At 41.3% G+C, this 22,980-nt stretch overlaps 1 protein-coding gene across 1 annotated transcript in view; it reads left to right on the plus strand.

The window, feature by feature from the left end:
* Positions 1-22,980, plus strand: part of zmym2 (zinc finger, MYM-type 2) — a 230,770-nt gene that overhangs the window by 63,417 nt on the left and 144,373 nt on the right. Inside the window, exons 2-3 of the mRNA XM_084314398.1 lie at positions 3,501-4,235; positions 19,238-19,400. Of these exons, the coding sequence (XP_084170524.1) occupies positions 3,516-4,235; positions 19,238-19,400 (883 nt within the window). The 5' untranslated portion in view covers positions 3,501-3,515. The remainder of the gene's footprint in view (positions 1-3,500; positions 4,236-19,237; positions 19,401-22,980) is intronic.

The raw sequence follows: 22,980 nt of genomic DNA on the forward strand, positions 1-22,980 counted from the left end.
ATCCGTTAGTTGATCTGGATCCTTCTGCGCCATAGTGGTACGTCGTCTCAGCGACAGGCCATTGCGTTGTAGAAATTTCTCCAGCCAACCTCTACTGGCCACAAACGCCTTGCCTCCATCGCTCACTGTTGGATAGATTTCCAATGCTTTTCGTGTAATCATTTTGCGCGACACACGGTTGTGTTTGTCGCGCAACGTGTATATCCACTCAGAAAGTAGTGTCTCCATCTCCTCGCTCACTTTTTTTTTCCTCCTCCAGTTATACGGGCTCTTTTACCGTCCGCTGCTTTCAGCTCCGTCCTTTGCTTTTTCCAATAGCGGATTTGTCTAGTATCAACGTTAAAATGCTTTGCAGCTTTCTCTCCTGAGTGCTCCGCCGCATATTTCAAAACTTCCTCTTTAAATTTAATGTCGAACTTTCGTCTCTGTTTAATGGGTACAGTTTTCACGCTACTGGTACTAGCCATGCTTGCTCTGTTGTTGTTGTGTAACTTGTGTTACGTGCTGCGCGTGACCCGTGACGAAAGTGAAACTTAGTGAAACTCCGTTGAGGGAAATACCGTAATTCCTCTAATAGTAACCCCGGCGTGTATTAGGAGTACGGCCAGGGAACAAAATAAGTACCAGCCAACCGCCAATGGCTGGTAAAAAATCTGCCTGGCTGGTAGTTTTTAAAATCTACCAGCCAAATGGCTGGTAAGTCAAAAAGTTAAATTTGTTCCCTGAGAGCAGAGCTACACAGCAGTGCGCCTATTTTGCGAGCCGAAATAAGTCTGTGGTTTTTTCTTCTTCTCACAACGGGTCAAATGCATCTAACATGCATTGCATCGTCGCCATTCCTTTATGCCCACATCGCCCGAAATGAACGTTATGTTAGCGTAAGCTAACAAGCTAATCCTGATCAGCGGCAGAGCCATAGAGAACAGCAGACAGTGTGGACTGGGGAAAGGGAAATGGGGGGGGGGGGGGGGGGGCACTCTCCCTTTCTCTGTGTGTGTGCGTGCGTTTGGAAAGACGATGAAGTCACTAGTCAGGACTCAGGAGAGGAGTATATTGTAGTAAACTGAGGATTACTGAGGATGCACAGATAATGTTGATATTCAAATATAAAAAGGTTTCGAGAGGAGTGGAAGTTTGAAGACAGACTAGACTACAATATGATGCGGGGGTGGTGAGTTGAAACAGTGTGTGTGTCCCCGACCCCACTTCTATGTTTCAATAAATTATTTGCATTTAAAACTATTAACGCTGACTCATTCCTTCAGTCCACTCAAAATTATGCTAATATTCCTTATGTTGTTTATGATATTAATTGAAAATAGCATATGAGAGTATTATATAGTAATAATAACACATGGCGATATACTAAAAAGCTATTTAAAAATTTTGGCTGGTAAAAAATCTGCCTGGCTGGTAGTTTTTAAAATCTACCAGCCAAATGGCTGGTAAGTCAAAAAGTTAATTTTGTTCCCTGAGTACGGCTTATAATTGCTTAGCTCAACAGCGCACCCGGATATTAAAAGAGACCCGGATTTTAATAGAATAGAGGTTACTATTAGAGGAAATACGTTATGTATGCCCTCGCTCTTTATATATTATATATATATATATAGTTATATTTGCCCTACAATAAATAGTTACAATATATAATCTAATAATCCAATAATCGTAATCTAATCTAATATATAATCTAAAAAAAACGAAATTCTAAATATATGCAATATATAATCTAATAATCCAATAATCTAATATAATATGTAATCAAAAAATGCTAAATATATGATCTGATGAAGTATATACAGTATTCACATAAGGTAGTATATTGTCCTTTTAGGTGGAGTCGGCTACTAGGTTGCTAGTAGTCGGATGCCTGGCAGCAGTCCCTGCCCACTGTTGTGGAGCCTGATAGCCGCTGGTATGAAGGACTGGCCGAGGCGGTTAGTTGAGTGTGGGGGGGAGGTGGTGTATGAGTCTGTGACTGAACGTGCTTCTCATCTTGACTAGCTCGTCATAGAGGGGGTGGGAGGGACTCTCCAGGATAGCAGCCAGCTTCCTTCTCTGGTGCTGAAGCTGTGACCCTGATGGTGCTGAAGAGGTGACCCTGCTTCCTGATGGTGCTGAAGATGTCACCCTGCTTCCTGATGGTGCTGAAGCTGTGACCCTGCTGGTGAAGCTGTGACCCTGATGGTGCTGAAGAGATGACCTGCCTCCTTGGTTGGTTCTGCTGTCACACAACAGTTGGATTCAGGGTTTTCTCTTCACGTTGCCTTGTGCAGTGATGAACACACAGGCAACAGGCTACATGGATCATTCACCTTTGCTGACTGAACACCAGGCTCCTCATTACTTGTGTGTGTGTTACCACTATCCTTACTGCCATACAATATGAAAGAACAATGACATTTATTTTAACATCTTTTTTCCGTAAAAATATGCTTTATAAGCACATTTATTTTGTACACAACATTAATAAGCCTGCCTTTTTAGGTCTGTCTGAACATGATCACAATTAGCATTTGGAACATTTTGCTCTCTTAGCTCTATGGCCTGTAGCTGCTAAATAGCTGTCTCTTTTATTAGTCTGATATTAGAGCATAATTATTGTTCTTGGGTAGGACTACTTAGCATGACCCTGAGGAAAACGAAAACAATTCCCTGTGGTGGGTGGGGCCGATCGTCACTATGGCAACCAAGGTGTAGCTGCATCCGCTGCTAATGGCAACAGCAGAGATGCTGTAGGTAGGCAGACTAACTGGGGGGGAGGAGTGAGAGGGATGTTTAGAAGGAGGTAGAAACAGGTGAGAGTAGAGGAGGGTCTGAAAAGGGGAGGAGGAGAGGGAGGGGGGGAGTAGGGAGGAGGAGGCAAGGAAGGAGAGAAAGGGGGGGTGAGGAGAGGTTGTACAACATCACCACCATCCTTGTGTATAATACTGCAGTTCTGTCTGGCCCACATTCATGGAGACGTCTTTACCACTAATGTGTTAATCATGGTGTTTCCTGTGTGTAGGCCTATGTGCAGTTTATGTGTTAATCATGGTGTTTTCTGTGTGTAGGCCTATGTGCAGTTTAAATGTGTTAATCATGGTGTGTCCTGTGTGTAGGCCTATGATTAAGGTCTGGTTTCAGGGGACTAACACCGGCCATTGTTGTCAAAGGACATAATTGGTGTGTGTGTGGGGGGCCCGCCCGCCCTCCCTCCCTATCAGCAGGTACAGCAGGGAACGATAACAATCATATTTTGAAGTCTTATGTGAACTTCTTTTCACATAGTTTGCAGCAGAACTGTGAGACGCCACACCTCCGTTAGACTAAACCCAGCCGTGATCTGAATGTGTGGACGGAGGAGCTCGAAAGCTACCAGAAATAAGATTGTCATTTGCAAGCAGAGCTTTCCTCTGGGGTGCTGCGCTACCTGCGGCACTGTCGCACATAATACAACCAAACCTTGATCCATATGGCACTGGCTCACCTAATTACCTTGCCTTTGTTTGTGTTGCCAGGTGGTTGCCTTAGTGATGGATGGGGAATCGGAATCCAGGCCTGCAGTTGTAGAAGAGGGGGAGGGGGTGGAGCCTATGGACGCCACTCCCTCCTCACAGCAACAACAGACCACGCCCCTGTTAGAGGAAGACGGGGACATGGTTACCATAGTAACAGAGGATGCAGCGGCAGCACCCGAGGAAGCCGGAGGAGAGGACAATGACGATGATGTGGTGCTGGTAGGCGAGGAGGCCCCCGTTTCTAATGCCATGGCCACTGCCAATCCCACAACCCCAGCTGACACACTCGACACAGACTGCTCTGAGCCGGCTGCTACGGCAACTGTTGCTATGCCAACAGCAACGCCGTCTTCCAAAACCCCCAGTCCCCCTGCTTCTTCAACAGCCTTACCAGCAGTAGCAGCCACCAAAACCCCCACCACAGCCACAGAGCCCATCATCATCGATGATGAGGAAGACTCTGAGCACAAAGACTCTTCATTATCCTCAGTGGCGCCCCCTGGGGGCTCCCCCGCCCAGCCCTCGGGGCCCCTCAGCAGCACGGAGCCAGACTCGGAGATCATAATCGCCAGCGTCACCACACTGGGCTGCTCCCCCCCCCTTCACCAGAAAGGAACCTCGTCTTCCGTTTCCAGGGCAACAGCCCAGCCAATCATATTGGAACCCCAGGCAGACATGAACCTAATGATCACCTCGGTGACATCGCTGCAGGGCGGGGCGTCGGCCATCATAACGGTGAGATGATCATGAGATTAGTTGGTTCTAAAAGTTTGACTTGGTGGCGTATTTGTGTCACATAAAAAATATAATTTCTATGTATATACACCTCCCTTTGAGGATGTTTGTTTTGGTGTATTGATTTCAGCATTGCTGATAATGTTTTAGAGATCATTTTAGAATGATTTCATCGCCTCAAATTGTCCACGCTTTTCGGTCTTGGATCACTGCCAGTGTTGAGGTCATTACTCAATGTAGCCTATAACATTATATGTATAACATATTACATATTACAAATTACTTCTCTTAATAGTTGCAAATTACTCCTTGGAACAACTATTAGGCCCTGTCCACACGATCACGGGTATTAACACTTTCTCTGCCACGCTTATATCCATCAATGTTTGATCACTGCCAGCACTGTAAGCCTATGGAGATGTTTACCTTCTTTGCAGGGCTATACCTTTTTAAATTGTATTGCTAAATTGACATTACTATGGCCCATTCAACATCGATTATCTATCGTTCAGGATGTAGGAACGTTTTACTTTTTCATTCACACATTCATACAAAAATACTGTCTAGAATATAAATATGTTTTTATCGTTTTCTGCAGTAAATCCTAGAACGTGAGATATAGGCATAAATGCATATATACATTATCAAATGCCATTTTTTGCCGATACACGCTATATAAAAAATTTCAACTGTACATGGTCCTAAACGTTATGACTGATCATGCGCGGGTGAACGGGGGGGGGGGGGGGGGGTCGTTTATAATTCCGTGATCGTCGTTAAAATATTTATGTAGTATGGGTGATATAGATCAGAGCAGTTTGCATCGATAATAATAAACAAAAGCGCTGAAACTCACGGCAGCCTACTCTTACCGTTGGGCGATGATACTGGAGCAAACAGATCCCAGTTATGTGATGGGGATCGAGGCGATCCATTTCCGGTTTGTATAATATATCAAAGCAGGGTAGCCGGACCAGCACTCACAGATTCAATGTTTTTTAATGGCAGCCTGTATCAAAAGCAGACATGTTTCGGACAATGTCCTTCTTCAGTGGTATGGCTAGCACTGGAAATACATTCAAGGTGATGGTTAAATACACCTGGCAGGTAATTGACACGGCAGGAAATTACAGGAAATTACATCACAACGCAGGTGTAGGCCTGTGCAATATGACTAAATGAATGACCTATCAAAATAGAGTCCAATCATAATTTATACATATATATAGATATATCTATCTAACACCAATCAATATTATAAACAATACAATACAAACCGAACAAAACTAAATTACCAGAAACTTGATAACATATAACATGCCCATTAATTTATAGGGCTAATTGAGCCACTTTACGTAATTAATTAATTTCAGATTATCCATTGGGCATCTTTGTGAAGCATGCCTCTAGTTTGGCATGTATTTCCAGTGCTAGCCATACCACTGAAGAAGGACATTGTCCGAAACATGTCTGCTTTTGATACAGGCTGCCATTAAAAAAACATTGAACCTGTGAGTGCTGGTCCGGCTACCCTGCTTTGATATACTGAACTTTATGGGATTACAGCACCCAGTGTGAGAACTTGTGAGCGCGGTCTAACTTGACTATATTGTATAATACTAATACACGCCCAAATCATGTGGATTATTGAGTTATGGCAACGATCCATATCCACGGTGTGTCTTGAGTCCCGTGACGATATACGAGTGGCCGGATGGATTTTGGAGACGCACCGAGCTCCAACGGGCATATCCGGTTTGGCAACTCGCCGATCATCCACCAGGTGGCAGTATTGAAGCGTTGCAGAGTTGTGCTGAGTTCCACAGCATCAGCCAAGGCTCTGTGAGTTAAATATGAATACCATGGAGAAAATATGAAATATGATCAGAATAACGTCGTATGCCGTGATCTGGCAGAATTCGCATGAACTTGAAACCCGTTGTATGACGTTATTGGCGGATAAAGTGTTAATGACAGTTTTCTTTTTTATTATTCAAAAAAATAAACTCTGTCCACACGACTGGCTTAAACCCTGCACCGAATGAAGTCATATGCATGTAATACAATGCCAAAGCAGTAGGTGGCGATGTTGTTCAGACATGAAGGCCATTTCAACCAATCAGAAAAGGTTGAACGCTCACTACACTTCCTGCTTAAAAACAACAGTCACCATCTTTAACACTTTGACTGCCATGAAACGTCTTTTCACGTCATTGCTGGCCATGCTCAAGTTGCCGGGGGACGCTGTACAGCGTCCTTATATCAATATTTCAAAAATCTGCGATCGGATTCATATGTCCTCGCCGCTGGCCTGAGATCCACCAGCAGGACCCACTGAGCTCTCTGGCGGTTCAGGAGCGCCATCTGGTGGCCGATCGGCGCAATCGCCAAACAGGATGTTGAATAGAGGTTGTCATGACGACCGTAGTACTTCCGGGCGCTCGCTATAGTTCATGGGACTCTGGCTCGTCACGCTACACAGTGATCGATTGGCAATAACTCGATAAACAACATGATTTGGACGTATATACCATTATACAAGCTGGAGATGGACCGGGTAAAAATATATCCCATAATGATAAGATTTCTACTCGACGATGATCGCCCAACGGCGCGCGGAGACTGGGGTGAGTTTCAGCGTGTAACGTTACCGTCTTCGATACTAACTGCTATTATCAACATTTGACCCACATTAGATGATTGGTATAACGCTGCCCACGGAATTATAAACGCCCCCTCGCCCATCCGGTCAACATCAGATGACGTGTAGTAACTTCTAGAAGTACGTCTAGTTGGAATTTTTTATATCGCGCTGATGATTGCCATCAAACTGTATTTCATCATCAATATAATGCATTTGGGGCTATATATCACGTTCTGGAGAAAGCTGCAGAAAGAGATGAAAACATACTTATACATTAGACCATACTTTACTATGAATATGTGAATGAAAAAGTTTAACGTTGCTACACAATGAACAATACATATAGGACTTTGAATGGGCCCTAATAATGGCAATGTAGCAATAGAATTTAAAAAGTTATAGCCCTGCAAAGAAGGGGACTTTCTCCATAGACAAATAGCGCTGGCAATCTATGGTATATCATGAATTTAACCTTAGGCAACCAAAGTGTTAAGATTGAATTGACATGTATTGATTAATCAATCATCAATGAATATATTAAAATAATTTGCTTAAAATTTTACTCTGGCCTCTTATTTAAGTGTATTCTTCAACATAATACCCTATCTAATTGAAATTTACTGATTTTTTTTTAATATATATATAAAATGCGTATTTTTTTTTGCTGGTAAGAAATATGCTTGGCGGGTAGATTTTTCCCATCTATCCGCCACTGGCCGGTGAGTCAAAAAGTTAATTGTGACCAGGTATGGACTTCAGGGTCATGTTGAGGGATCTTCATTTTTTTTTTTTTTTTACATATTATGAAAGTACAGATTCATACCTTCAAAATAAGCCATCACTTGAACATTTTGGTGGGATACTTTGCAAGCTACTTCCTATGATTCATGGTGATTATCACAAAACGTATTCAGAGATAATAGCCTTCAAGAGACAAGCAGGCTATTCAGTGACAATAGTGAAACAACTACAACACTACCCAGAAGTCATTGTAATCCATGGCCCCCCTCTCTCTAGGGCAATTAACACCTGGCAGCTTTCCAGTCTGAGGCTCTTTGTTATTACAATGAGTCTGGTGACTGGTAGTGGTAGTGAAAGGGACCCTGATAATAAACAAGAAACTTAATCAAGTTTCAAGATTTTATTAGCATTTAAAATAACACAAGATAAAAATAGACATGCTAAAGTCAATGTTCAATGTTCTGATGGCCTCTCCAGAAGCATTTAGATGTAAATACATGTAGTGTGGTAGTGAAAGACACAACAACTAGGTTAACCTTCTGTAGTGTGGTAGTGAAAGGTTAACCTTCTGTAGTGTGGTAGTGAAAGGTTAACCTTCTGTAGTGTGGTAGTGAAAGGTTAACCTTCTGTAGTGTGGTAGTGAAAGGTTAACCTTCTGTAGTGTGGTAGTGAAAGGTTAACCCTTGTGCTGTCCTAACGATGAGGGAGCTCACTGGGCTTAAGGGAGAGGAAAAGATACATCATGTTTAAAGCCATATAATTTTAACTGTTTACTATTTTTAAAACATTTGTTTACCCATGTTTAACATTCATAGCCTATTCTCAAGATATCTGTAAAAAAGTACACATATTTTCGAATTTTAACCACTTAAATTAGTGTTTGTTTGATACCACGTCAGTTTTTATTGAAAAAAAAATTTTTTCCATCGAAAAAGACGGATACATGTTTGTTTTGACCATATTTCTAATATTTATTTTTGATAAATACCAATTAGAAATATCTCGACGAATTACCTCTGAATATGAATCAAAAAAAATATTAAAGATTCGCTCACTAGTTCGACCAGAAACGGAGTTGAGGCGAAACTTTACCAAGTGGTACACTGCGAGTGCGGTTCAAAAGAAACGGATACATGTTGTTTTTGACCATATTTCTAATATTTATTTTTGATAAATACCAATTAGAAATATCTCGACGAATTACCCCTGAATACGAATCAAAAGAAATATTAAAGATTCGCTCATTAGTTCGACCAGAAACGGCGTTGAGGCGAACGTTACGAAGCGCTCAGCGGTTCGAAATGTTGTTTGACCATATTTCTAATATTTATTTTTGATAAATACCAATTAGAAATATCTCGGCGAATTACCTCTGAATATGAATCAAAAAAAATATTAAAGATTCGCTCACTAGTTCGACCAGAAACGGAGTTGAGGCGAAGCATTACTAAGCGCTTCTGTAGTGTGGCAGTGAAAGGGTTAACGCGCGCCTCATCTCATCTCCCCTGCCTATACACGGTGCTGCGCACATTCACATTCATAACGTCCAGACAGGAGGGATACACGGTGCAGTAACAGTTAAGCATTTAGATGTATTTAGATGTAAATACATGTAGTGTGGTAGTGAAAGACACAACAACAACAACAACTTACTTTTAACTGTATTAACAGATTCCGTGCTGAATGCCAGCGCAGAAAATAGTTTACATCAGGGCCCCCACAATAATAATAATCTCTCGCTCCGATGAAAAAGCCATTTTTTATCACTCCGTTTCCGTATTAAATTAATTTACTTTTAGCCATTAGGTTGGAAAAAATGCACCCTAACGAAATTCGTTCGCTCATAAAATTCGAACTGTGTTTTAATGGTTTTTAATTAAGTTAAAACACGCGTTTTAGGCCTATTTTTTTTAATCTTTTTTTTAGACACTGCGTTACGTTGCTTATAACTTATAACATTAAGATAGTGTATTAATAGTGTGTTATTCTCTCTCTGAGAAAGGAGAGCTAATGACGTCTGTGTGTTAACACCTATAAGTACACCTATTAAGCCCCCTGTGGACAGGCCCAAGCCCGCTCGTGTAGTTTTTTATCGTCAATTGAAAGAAAATTTGTGGAACTATTATAGCAATAATTACCTCATTTACAAGTTGTATTTAAGTTTGCAACTAAGGGCAAATAATGGAACAGATTAATGACAATTCAAATATGTAAAAAAAATCAAGATTTCGATTTTTGGGATTTTCTGGACAGCAAGACATTAAGTTCATTTCAGAGCACCTCCCCCTTTGTGGATCAAATCGGGTTTGGTCACGGCGGGTCACAATTTCGTGCCCAACTTAAATGTGACCTAACCAGACAACAGAAACAAAAGCCAAGACAACAGTATTGACTGATAAAGTGACCATATTTATTTTTCCAAATGAAAATTCACAATCAGTCAACAACTTATAATACATCCAACCTAAGACGCTCGAAGCTTTTTGTTCTTCTTTTTTCAAAGCGGAGCCTTGGAAAAAAGGCTTTGAGTGGACACATCACCACCACAACAAGTCACCTGCAACAAGCTAGAAGCTAGAAGCTAGAACCTAGAAGCTAGAAGCTGCTGTGAATCCAAAGCCAGCTATTGACGAGTCGTTTGCTAAATTAAAGAAGTTTGACAGAAATGACCCAAGGGCTCAAGCCGCTAGCTTTTAAGCAGTCCTTGGTGGTGCAAATTAACCTGGCTACTGGAGCAATAAGTGACTGCGTTCAACCGATGGTTGCATCACAGCCATGGAAGGGGCTAGCTTTGCTTAGCTCCTCGCCTCGTCGTAGGCTTCTAAGTTAACACAATAACACACCATCGTAGCGGTGGTGATGCCGCAGGTGACCCGTCAGGCTGGATGTATTACAAGTTGTTGCCCTTTTCCCTCCTTGTGGAACTTCTCCATTGCATTTATTACAAATAGCAAGCGTTCTTTTTCCTCTGAAATTCCGAGTACCGACGCGGCCATCTTTGTTTTTAACGTCCGAGCTGATTCAGAAACTTACGTGCCTACGTCACAGCCAAGAAAGGGAGCGCTCGATTTGTGTAAAACGCCCTGTTCTTAAACCACACGCTGTCAGTCGTACCACAGTACTGGCAAAACGGGATGAGCCTACAGTCAAAACAAACGCACTTCATTCCAATTCACCCACACAGCATTTTCTTTTACCAAAAAATATATTATATTATCGGAGGTATTAATAACGTTATCGGGTTTATTGGGATGACGTCATAATTGCTGATATCGGCCCGATAATTATCATGCATCCCTAGTTAGTATCGAAGACGGTAACGTTACACGCTGAAACTCACCCCAGTCTCCGCCCCCCGTTGGGCGATCATCGTAGAGTAGAAATCTTATCATTATGGGATGTAAATTTACCCGGTCCATCTCCAGCTTGTATAATGGTATATACGTCCAAATCATGTTGTTTATCGAGTTATTGGCAATCGATCACTGTGTAGCGTGACGAGCCAGAGTCCCGGGACCTATAGCGAGTGCCCGGAAGTACTACGGACGTCTAGCACAACCTCTATGGCACATCCTGTTAAGCGATTGCGCCGATCGGCCACCAGATGGCGCTCCTGAACCGCCAGAGAGCTCAGTGGGTCCTGCTGGTGGATCTCAGGCCAGCGGAGGGGACATATGAATCCGATCGCAGATTTTTGAAATATTGATATAAGGACGACGTAAAGCGTCCTCCGGCAACTTTAGCATGGCCGGGAATGACGTCTAAACACGTTTCCCGGCATAGAAAGTGTTAAGCTTAAATTGTAACCTACTGTTAAACATCATCAGACTCCTCACTCTACCCTCTTTGCAGGATTTAACAGAACATAATAAAATGTGAAGGTTTTATAAACCTAACTTAAACCTCCTCAATCATGTCCTCATCAGAGTCCACAATCTCATTGATTTACTACCGATGACAAACGTGTTGTTTCTGTTTTTCTTTTTGACTGAGAAAATAATAATCACACACAAAGGGATAATGGCTTATAGCAGACTTAATGATTTTTAGAATATTTCAGATAATGAAATGAAATGTTTATCAACTATCCAGTTAGTATTTATACTGTAACATTTGGCTTTAAATCATATTGAACGTAGAGAGAGCGAGAGAGCGAGAGAGAGCGAGAGAGAGCGAGAGAGAGCGAGAGAGAGCGAGAGAGAGAGAGAGAGAGAGAGAGAGAGAGAGAGAGAGAGAGAGAGAGAGAGAGAGAGAGAGAGAGAGAGAGAGAGAGAGAGAGAGAGAGAGAGAGAGAGAGAGAGAGAGAGAGAGAGAGAGAGAGAGAGAGAGAGAGAGAGAGAGAGAGAGAGAGAGAGAGAGAGAGAGAGAGAGAGAGAGAATCTGACTCGCGTAGTTGATGATGTCACACACACTAGACTAGGATGTCAACAGAACACACAGAGCCTGGATGCCCGATGCATGAAGCGATATAAAGAAACCAATAGCCAATAAATGTGAAGTTATCTTTGAACCCCTGTTGTCAAGCCTCGTTAATATACTCCCCCCCCCTTTTCCTCACTAATGGAACTGGTTTTGTGGACTCACTGATATATTAATTGTAAGAGGTCCCTTGTGCTGCTTGGCCTGCTGCTCTCTAGGATAGAGAGCGTGACGATCGGCAGTAATCCCATCACAATAAATTAGGGCTGACCCCTATTAATCGATTAGTCGACTAATCGGTCGAAAGGAGCCGTAGTCGACTGGCCAACCTCTTAGTCGAATATATATATATATATATTTTTTTATCATTCTTTCCAAAAGAAAAGCGTCCTAGAAGCGTGGCTAACGCTAATGGCACGCATACCAGAGGCTAACTGCCTACGAAAACAGGCACAGAGGCACTGAAAGAGGATTTCACCCATCTAATGAACACACTAGACTAGACAAATATCAAGATGTATCCATCAGTGGACCAATTGCATGCTTTTGCAGAGGACAAGAAGCCTTCAGTCGACTGCTTCAGACATTAAGCACCCCCCACAGCCCAAATGGAATGATAATTTTTTTTTTCTTTTTTTTTTATATTATACTTTTTTATTTATTTTTTGACCAATAGTCGACTAACGGCAAATTTTGGCAAATCCTAGTCGACCATCCAAATCCTTAGTCTGGGACAGCCCTACAATAAATACCTTGTTGACTTCTCGCTAGGCAGGGCTGTACGTTAACTTTTTTTGCACATAGCACTGGTGCTACAGAGGTTGATAGTTTTGTAGCACAGGCCAAAATCTTGTAGCACAAGTATAAAACGTGTTTTATTTGTAACAGTCACAAATGTGCCTATTGTATTTGTGTTATTTAGTTGCAGTGCCATGTTTGGCTGTCATTTAGTATATCGCCATGTGTTATTATTACTATGATACTCTCATATGCTATTTTCAATTAATATCATAAACAACATGAGGAATATTAGCATAATTTTTTGTGGACTGAAGGAATGAGTCAGCGTTAATAGTTTTAAATGCAAATAATTTATTGAAACATAGAAGTGGGGTCGGTTGGGACACACACACACAATGGGGGACCCTGATGTAAACAAGACAAACGTCTTTCTCTGGTCTGCATCCCCTTAACAATTGTGTGTATTGAGCCGTACTGTACTGTACCCATTCTGCAATCTGTTAAATAAAGTTTTCATTCATTCATTCACACACACTGTTTCAACTCACCACCCCCGCATCATATTGTAGTCTAGTCTGTCTTCAAACTTCCACTCCTCTCGAAACTTGTTTATATTTGAATATCAACATTATCTGTCCATCCTCAGTTTACTATAATATACTCCTGTCCTGAGTCCTGACTAGTGACTTCATCGTCTTTCCAAACGCACGCACGCACACACACACAGGGAAGGGGAGAGAGTGCCCCCCCATTTCCCTTTCCCCAGTCCACACTGTGTCTGCTGGCTCTGCGCCTCTGCGCCTCTGCCTCTGATCAGGATTAGCTTGTTAGCTTGCTAACGTTGTAGTGATTGTAATGGTACATAAACGTTAATTTCGGGCGATGTGCGCATAAAGGAATGGCGACGGTGCAAAGCATGTAGATGCATTTGACCCGTTGCGAGAAAAAAAAAACACCACAGACTTATTTCGGGACGTGTAGGCGCACTGCTGTGTTAACGTAGCAGTGCGCACCAACCGACCAACGCGCTGCTCTGCTTGCAGAAGCACGGATAGGGCGGATATGACTTGTCGAGTTGTCACAATAGTTTTTTCAAAATAAGAGTATCATATGCACCTGAACGTTGCTAGCTTTCGGAGCCTAGCTGGAGCTGCGCGTGGGCAGAAATGAGACCCGCTACAGGATTTTCAAAATAAGAGTATCTATATGAACCGAATCCCTATCGCACCAGTGCTATTGAAGTAAATCCATCCATCGCACAGACCGCTGTTGCTGTAGCACGTGCGATATATATGTCGCACTGTACAGCCCTGTCGCTAGGGATGCACCGATCCGACTTTCAGTCCCGATACCGATACCTGGGCTTTGGGTATCGGCTGATACAGAGTACCAATTCGATACCCATTGTTCAATTAATAAACTGTATGCCTCACTGTGTGGAAGAGACTGGGATCGTTTTTTTGTGCAAGGCAACATTGACTTAAAACATTACTTTCCTAACTTAGTGAAACAGAATGTAACAAATTAACATAGTACTGAATTGTTATTTCTTATTTTATTTCTTATTATATTATATATAAATGAAGATATATATATTTTACCAATACCCGATCCAGCTATTTTAGTCATATCGGGACCGATATCAATATCGGATCGGTGCATCCCTACTTCTCGCACAATATAGGACCCATCATTTTTGCTGACCTTGGTTGGTTCTGACCTCATTATTGCCCATTGTCTTTACATGTTTGATTACATAGGAATGTCACAGATATTTTAGCCAGTCGTGCTTCTTCTGTCCTCTTGTCTGCCGCGTCTTCACATTTTTTGGTTAGACTTGCCTGTTGCTATCTACAGGGTTCCCACACGGTCTTAAAATGTCTTACATTTAATAATCAGAATCATAAATAGTCTTGAAGTTCTTAAATATGATATGTTATAAATATGATTTTGATAGATCTTAAAATTTTATTGGATTAGGAAGTTACTTCTATGATGCGATAACTTCTCTGTATCTTGTTTTGTGTTTGTGGGGAATTTCCAGGCTGCAAAGTAAGCAGTATGGTAACAGTCTATCAGTTCCTCTCCAACAATTCATATGGATTACTTCCGTCAGAGTAATTTTCCTTCCTACTTTTTTGCCAGTATGGCAGTGAAATGGGTAATAAATTATATTTCAAAGTGATCTTAAAAAGTATTAAATATAGTAACTTATTGAAAGTTGGAACCCTGTATCTATATAGCTGTTCCCTGTGGGATGATGACATTTGAATTGGAGTCCTGTGGTCTGGGGGCCATGGTTGCATAAGTGACATGCTCATCTAGATATATGATTGAGATTAGGGATGTCCCGATCACGTTTTTTTTACTCCCGATCCGGTCCCGGTCATGTGATTTTGAGTATCTACCGATACCGATATTTCCCGATCCGATAATTTTTTATTTTTTTTTGTATTTTATTCAACAAACATGACCATGTTCATGTCTTAAACTCATACTGAGGCCTTAGTTTTGGGTTTAAATTGCATATCATCATTCATTTATTTATTGTCACACAGAGCAGAAGAATTTTGCCAAAACAAACCAATAGTATCCAGCTGCAGAACGGCAGACCAGCCACACTCTCAGAACACATTTCCTTTGATTTAATTATACATCAAATGATTTATGAAGTTAACTTTTCACCTGGATAACGTCAACATGCAGAGTGAATGTAATGTGAGAAATTGGGATTAAAAAAATAAATAAAAATAAAAAAATAATTTGGGTCGGAGTGTGGCTGGTCTGCCGTTCTGCAGCTGGATACTATTGGTTTGTTTTGGCAAAATTCTTCTGCTCTGTGTGACAATAAATAAATGAATGATTATATGCAATTTAAAACCAAAACTAAGGTATCAGTATGAGTTTAAGGCGTGAACATGGTCATGTTTGTTGAATTTTTGTCGATCCCGATCTTCGGAAAATCATGTGATCGGGACATCCCTAATTGAGATAGTAGTCGTTTTATTACCTTTAACTGGGATCCGGACAAGGGCAAGAGCTGGAATTAGAAGGATCGGTACCGGATGGGAGAACAAATTCAACAAGTCGGGAGGGGATGAGACGGGATGACATTTTCCAGAACTGCTTGCTCTCCCTCCATCGTCCGCACCCTTCAGTGGCTGCATGTTATAACCACACTGGTTGTTATTTACTACTGGGTTAGCTTAGCTGAGCTACCAGAAAGCCAAAGGGAGATCCATAACTTCTACTGCTAGTACTACTACTGCTAAATGGTACCCAACTATTTTGTTCCTCACATTCACCCATTCACTCACACACCGATCATAAGTGTCTTGCTCAAGGACACTTCGACAAGCTGCCCGGGAGAAGTGGGAATCGAACCGGGAACCTTCCGACTACCAGACTACTGTACTGCTCTACCTTCTGAGCCACTGTCGCCCCGTCAGCTAATTCTGCTGCTACTACTACTACCACCAACCACCACCCTCCTCCTCCTCCTCCTCTTCCTCCTCCTGGGTTAGCTTAGCTGAGCTACCCGAATGCCAAGGGAGATCCATTATAATTTCGTTGTTGGTATTTATTCCTCCATACCGATACACAATTACAACAGCGAGCGGCCAGGGTAATGATATCCGAGATACCTTGGTATAAAACTTAAATGTAAGAAATAAGCTCCTTCTCTCTTCTGTTAATCCAGAACTCCTCCAAAAACTAACTAGGGACAACAGTGTCTCAGGAGGTAGAGCGGTCGTCTAGTAATCCGCCGTCGGTGTGTGAGTGAATGGGTGAGTGTGAGGCATACGTTTTAAAGCGCTTTGGATAAAAGCGTCAAGAGTCCCCAAAACTCATCCCTCTCTTAGCTCTCTTAAAGCAACACTCATCCCTCTTAACAGCTCTCTTAACTCATTGACTGCCACACTGTTTTCCCATCTTTACTCAATGGCGCCAGCGTTATTGACAATTTTCGTGATGTTTGCGTGTTCACGTGTTCTGTATTATAGCTATGGAGACAATAGTATGGCTCATTTGACAGGCATTGTTTATAGTCCAACATTGACAAACCAGTTAATTTCTACATACTTTAGTTTGTGCGCTATTACACACTAAACATCGCCCCTTTCCAAATTAATCGTCGTCTTTTCTAGATCGCGAGATTTTACGTCTTATATGCATATGCCCAAATCGTTCGGGTTGCTCGCCTGAAACTCCAAATATTTCCAAATCAAAGGTATATACCATATATATATGTTTCTTCACAAAATCATCAAGGGGGGGGGGTCGTTTTACCTCGAAACTGCGATCGTTACAAAAAGCATGTTTTAGGTTCGGTAAAAGACAACGCTGTGATCGGTACAAAAGCATGTTTTAGGTTTGGTAAAAATAGATATAGAATAGACCTTACCTTAGTCAGAAGGTACTCTAAAAAGAATAATCCCAGTGATCCCATCGCGATTGCAATTACTTGTGTATCTGACCGATTGCTCTGTCCTGATTCCCTCTGAGGGGGAGGAGTTCCTGCAGACACTTCCCACACTAAAGTGGCCCCACACTAAACTATCCCAGTTCAAAAGGTAGGCGATACTGCCACCTGGCAGGATTCGATCATCATTGCAATTTTAATGTAGGCAGCGGTGCAAGGGAGACACAGGGAGGTGTTTAGAGGTGTCCGCGTGAGTGTTTAGAATGGGGATCAAAGGAAAAATATCAAAGGATCTAAAAACGAGAACTCGTTATTGGCGCTCAACGGTTGGTGATGAAACACGAGTATTCTCATTTTTGGCGGCCAATGAGTTAAAGCAACACTCGGCAATACATTACTACAGCATCTCATCATTCTCTTTTGCCTTATTTTGCTTTTTATAGGAATCAGCTGTCGACAGCTTAATTCTGGCCCCTTATTGCCTGAGTGGGTTGAGTAGGCGACAGTCTTCAGTGAGTGAGCTGTTTCAGCAGCTCTGATCCGAACCGTTTCCTCCAACTGAGATTATCTTGTTTTGAGTCCACAAAGTTACTAGTAGCCTGTTCCATGACTGTGTAGTTAGACGAGCCTGACTGACACGCTCAACTAATAGAATAGAATAGCTCAACTAATAGAACTAATAGAATAGTTAATGAACCATCTGGTTTCTCCCCCACAGAGAGCCACCAAGTCAAATATGAACTTGCACTTCCCCCCCAAAACAAAGGTTCACAAGCGACCATTTCTATTGTGGTCTAGAACCCCGAAGCGCCAACTTTGGTTGAGACAAAATAAAGTGAGACTCATGTCACGTTATATCATCATTATGTCAGTGGCATAAAATGGTCTTAAAATGACACTTAATATATTTTATCACAAATATAACGGTCAATATATCGTCCAGCAAGAAGCCTAGGTGGCTCTCCTGTCCTCTCATTCATGCTACAGCGTTTAAACGTTGGCACTGTGATAGTAAACAGGAACCAGATGAAGGGGTGAGAAGAGGAACAAGCGGCCGTCTAGGGGACATTTCCAATAGATAAATGGATAGATGCTTTATTGATCCCTTGGGAAAATTCAGGTATCCAATAGCTCATCAGTTGACAAACGTTAAAATACACAATAAAAGAGTAAAGCGAGTAAAACACTGGTGGACAAACAATAACATCAGTACTTAAGTTAAAAAGTTAACAGGTAGCAGCAGTAAAATAGACCAATATATTAGGTAAATGAGCGCTATTGCACAGTGTTCAAAGTTGCACATTCGCTATTGCACATTGTACAATGGGAGGGAGGGGGACGACAACTTGTGAGCCATTGACCTTTGACTCTGAGGTGTTAAACAGGTTAGATTGATCACTCTAACGAAGAGGTTAGTTTTCACAATATTTGTTTGAACTAGGGATGTCCGATATTATCGGCCTACCGATATTATCGGCCGACATCGGCATTAAAATGTGATATCGGAAAATATCTGTATTGTTTTTTTTTTTTTTTTAATATAAACATTTCCAGAACCTTTATTTACCCAGGCAAGCAAGTAAGAACAAATTCAGATTTTATTTATTGTCAAAAGTATGCATAATGTTGTGTTAATTCCACAACAAGAGATATGTAATGTTAATTACCTGAAATTATTCCGTTTTTTGGGGGGGAAACCCTGCATATATCGGTATCGGTTGATATCGGTATCGGAAAATTAAGAGTTGGACAATATTGGTATATCGGTATCGGTAAAAAAGCCAATATCGAGCATCCCTAGTTCGAACTCATAACATTGCAGAGTGAATGAAGACGTATGTAACGCAAGTAACAACCTCATCAGTAACTGTAATGGGATCCCTGACTGGAACAGTAATGTCTTGTATTACAAAACATAATTACAGTAAGGCTTTACTTTTTACCCCCAACCGGTTACAACAGACACGACAACAAATGGCTGCAAAATGTTGAATAAACGATAACAACATATTTATATTTCTGTTGACTTTCCAGATGGGCAAGAGTCAGGTGGAGGAGAACGGTTTACAGATCAGCGGGGCTTTCAGTCTGAACCCTGATGCCACCATTGGTCGGTCGACGGTTTCCTTCAACCCTGGACGGACATCCGCAGGACAGCCTGTACAGAATGGAGACACTGGGACACACCCCAGGACTGGTACTTGACACACGCACGCACGCACGCACGCACGCACGCACGCACGCACGCACGCAAAAATATATATATTAAAAAAAGATTTAAAAAAATTATTTTTGTAATACATATTTACATTTTTTAATTTTGTTTATAAATATCCTCAAACTAAATCCTCAATTTGAATAAAGTGATTAATCTGATTAAATTAGTATTTTTTTATTTGATTAAATCAACTTTCCAGACCCAGCCCAGGGAGAAGCCCCAGCCCAACTAAATCAATTAAATCAACTTTCTTTAATGTATTTAACTCATCGGTTTTAATACTATAATATTAGTGTAGCCTAATCTTTATCTACAACTGTGAAGATAAACCCCATTGGTTTAAACAGAATGAATAGGGGGGGAAAAAGAAAAAAAATATATATATATTTTATTAAAAATAAAAAATTATAATGTTGATTTAGAATTTGAATGCCAACGTAACGAACGAAGGTTCGAACGTTTGGGTTCAGCCCTAGCACGCACGCACACACACACACACACACACACACACACACACTGTGCATACTCACAAACACCTCTGTAATCACAAGGAGAGAAGAACTGAAAAAGTTCTCATTTAGTGCAAGGAACAATACTTTTTCAGAAAATTCACCTAAAAGTAAATTGAAGATTGCTCCACTTCTACATTTACATTTTACATTTCTGACGGACACTTCTACAAGGTCCATTTGCATGTTCTTGGTATCTAGGGACATCTATGGACCTCAGGGAATGTATTCCCAGTGTCAGAAATATTGTCTGTTACAGTAAATTGTAATGAACAAAAGGAGAATATCAATTATTTTAGATATTTGTTTCATCTTTGACGGTGAATTACACCATGCTAACATTAGCCATGTGTACAAAAAATCTAAGGAAATTAATAAAGGGAAGATGATTAAACAGAAGGTTTTGTAGATACAGTACTGAATTCTGCCATCCGGACTCATGCCATTTGAAAATGACCTTATTATAGCGATGTTGCACCTCTATGGATTGGGCCAAATCTACTCGTTCCAATGACAGAGTTCAATTTGGATTTAGTATCACCAGGCGTGCATGAACAACCGAGAATGAAATCTACTGTATTTACAGTCAGCTTTTTATTTTTTTTATTTTTTTGTGGTTAAAAGGCCAGCGTTCTAAAGTATAGGAATTTGTGGCGGTGTTTGCAGGGCTATAACTATATTCTATATTATAGCTATGGATACAATACTATGGCCCATTTGACATCGAGTATCTATCGTTCATTATACAACGGCATGCAAATTTCTCGATTCTGATTGGCTGAAACAGTCCATTTACACGTCTTTATTGGCAACAATCCACGGTCCTGGGCTCAGGACCCGCCCACAACCGAATCACATAATCACTCCGCCGGCTCACTCCGGGAGAATGTTGATAGCGCCAGAATGTTGATAGCGCCATAACGACTAAATATGAAGCGATTCTGTCAAGGGGAATGTGTTGGTCCTTTAAACAATGTTGGATGATGTAATTGATGGGTCTTGAGTCAATCTAGAACAAAAGAAAAATCGCGGATTGATTGATTGATTAATTGATTGATTTAAATGTCTACTTCCTTCCCACTGACTGCAGCGTTCACTCTCACACTGTCCGACGCTGGCGTACACACACACACACACACACACACACACACACACACACACACACACACACACACACACACACACACACACACTCCTGTCTGCAACAGCGGGGGAGTCAGACTGAGAGAGAAGCAGCGCTGTTTTAAGTGAGCATGGTCTATTGAATTGATTGATTTGTTGATTGCTAATTTTATTACTGTACCCCTGGTTTCCAACTGGTTAAGTTTAGGCTAAAAGAAATAAATAAAAAAATAGGGCGAAGAAAACGTTTTTTTTCCTATAGGGCAAAGAAAACTTTTTAATTTGTTTTACCTACTTTATATAGAAGCATCTAAGAATGAAGTTCTATGGAAAGTAGGTCTGCATTCCCTTAACAATTGTGTGTATTGAGCCGTACTGTATTGTACCCATTCTGCATCTGGTAATACAATTTTCAATCAATCATTCCAATAATACACAGTTCAGTTGGATGTGTTAGTTGGTTGGATGCACTTCAAGCTGCTTCCACATGAGGCAACTTCTCTCAATCATTCCAATAATACACAGTTGGATGTGTTAGTTTGGTTGGATGCACTTCAAGCTGCTTCCACATGGAGGCAACTTGTCTTTTTTGTAGTTGTGGGAACTACTTTTTCTGGCGGATGGTTTTTTCAATAAATCTTCGATTAATGTGTGTTTATTGTATAGAAATAAGGTTGGATGAATCTGGCAGTTGTATAAAAGCTTTACACCACTTGCAGTCGTGATTTGTGAACAATAAACCATGCCTAGGGGGGTCTAACGACCCTCGGCTGCGCCTCGGGCCTAACGACCACCCCTAGGCATGGTTTATTGTTCACAAACCACTCCTGCGCGTGATGTAATGCTTAAATATGTGAAAAAGAAATAATTTTTGTATCCATACATTCCCATTTTATACCGTGGTGAATATAAGTATGGTTTTAGAGCGGTCTAGGGTAATTCCTGGGAGGCTGGTTATAGCCTGCAACGTGTATTATATTAAATGCATTGGTGTTCCGTCCCTACACACGCTACAATAAAAAAATCAATTGCTTACGTTTTTTGATGCTTTGATCATCACCAACGGAATACGTTATGGACTAATGTTACACGCATACGCTCGGATCGCAATGAAGACATTCTTGGATCAACGCAAGATTGATATCATATAGCCCTTACCTTGACTAGGATGTACCCCAAAAAGAATATTCCAATTATCTGATCGCCATTCCAAGTATTGATGTCCATCGTATCGCCAACATAATCCACCACAGAACATGGATCGGGAGTATTTGATTCTTCTCAATCCGAGTGTTATAACCGCTCGTCTTGCCCGGAGAAAAAGAGCCGACCCGGACCCATATAATCGACACACAGCCCAAGACACAAGGTTTCAAAGGGTGCTCGATACCGCCGCCTGGTAGGATGCGGCCGGTATTGCACTTTTGCGATCTCGGACTAATTTCCTATGATAACACCAGGCTCCCTGGATGGATAATGAATGGAAATATCGAATAAAAGAAATAACGATGAAAACCCGACTTTTCTCGGTTTTGGCGCTCAAGCGTCAGCGAGTTAACCCGACTTATCTCGGGTCTGGTGTCCAATGAGTTAATAGGGTTAGGGTCTTTACTCTTGGCTACATTTGATATGGACTGTATTGATCTATTTGTGACGTGAAATAAATCTCATACCGGTACCGGGCCGATTAAGAGGTTAAAGTGCCGCTAGGCCTAATTTCAAACCTTTATTTATTCTCAAAGACAGAGGTTCCTTGTTTGCCATGCTCTCGAGATTACAGGCATATTATAAACGGATGGAAAGAAAGCACAAGATAAAGGGGGGGGGGGAAAGTATGAAAAAAATAAAGTAGCTTGATGATAACTCACTGATTCACTCAGACAGTACTTTCTGTCCTATTCTCACATCTACTCCTCAAAAACAACTCA

This window comes from Notolepis coatsorum, assembly GCF_963971535.1.
Source record: "Notolepis coatsorum genome assembly, chromosome: 5".
In the NCBI taxonomy this organism is placed as follows: Eukaryota; Metazoa; Chordata; class Actinopteri; order Aulopiformes; family Paralepididae; genus Notolepis; species Notolepis coatsorum.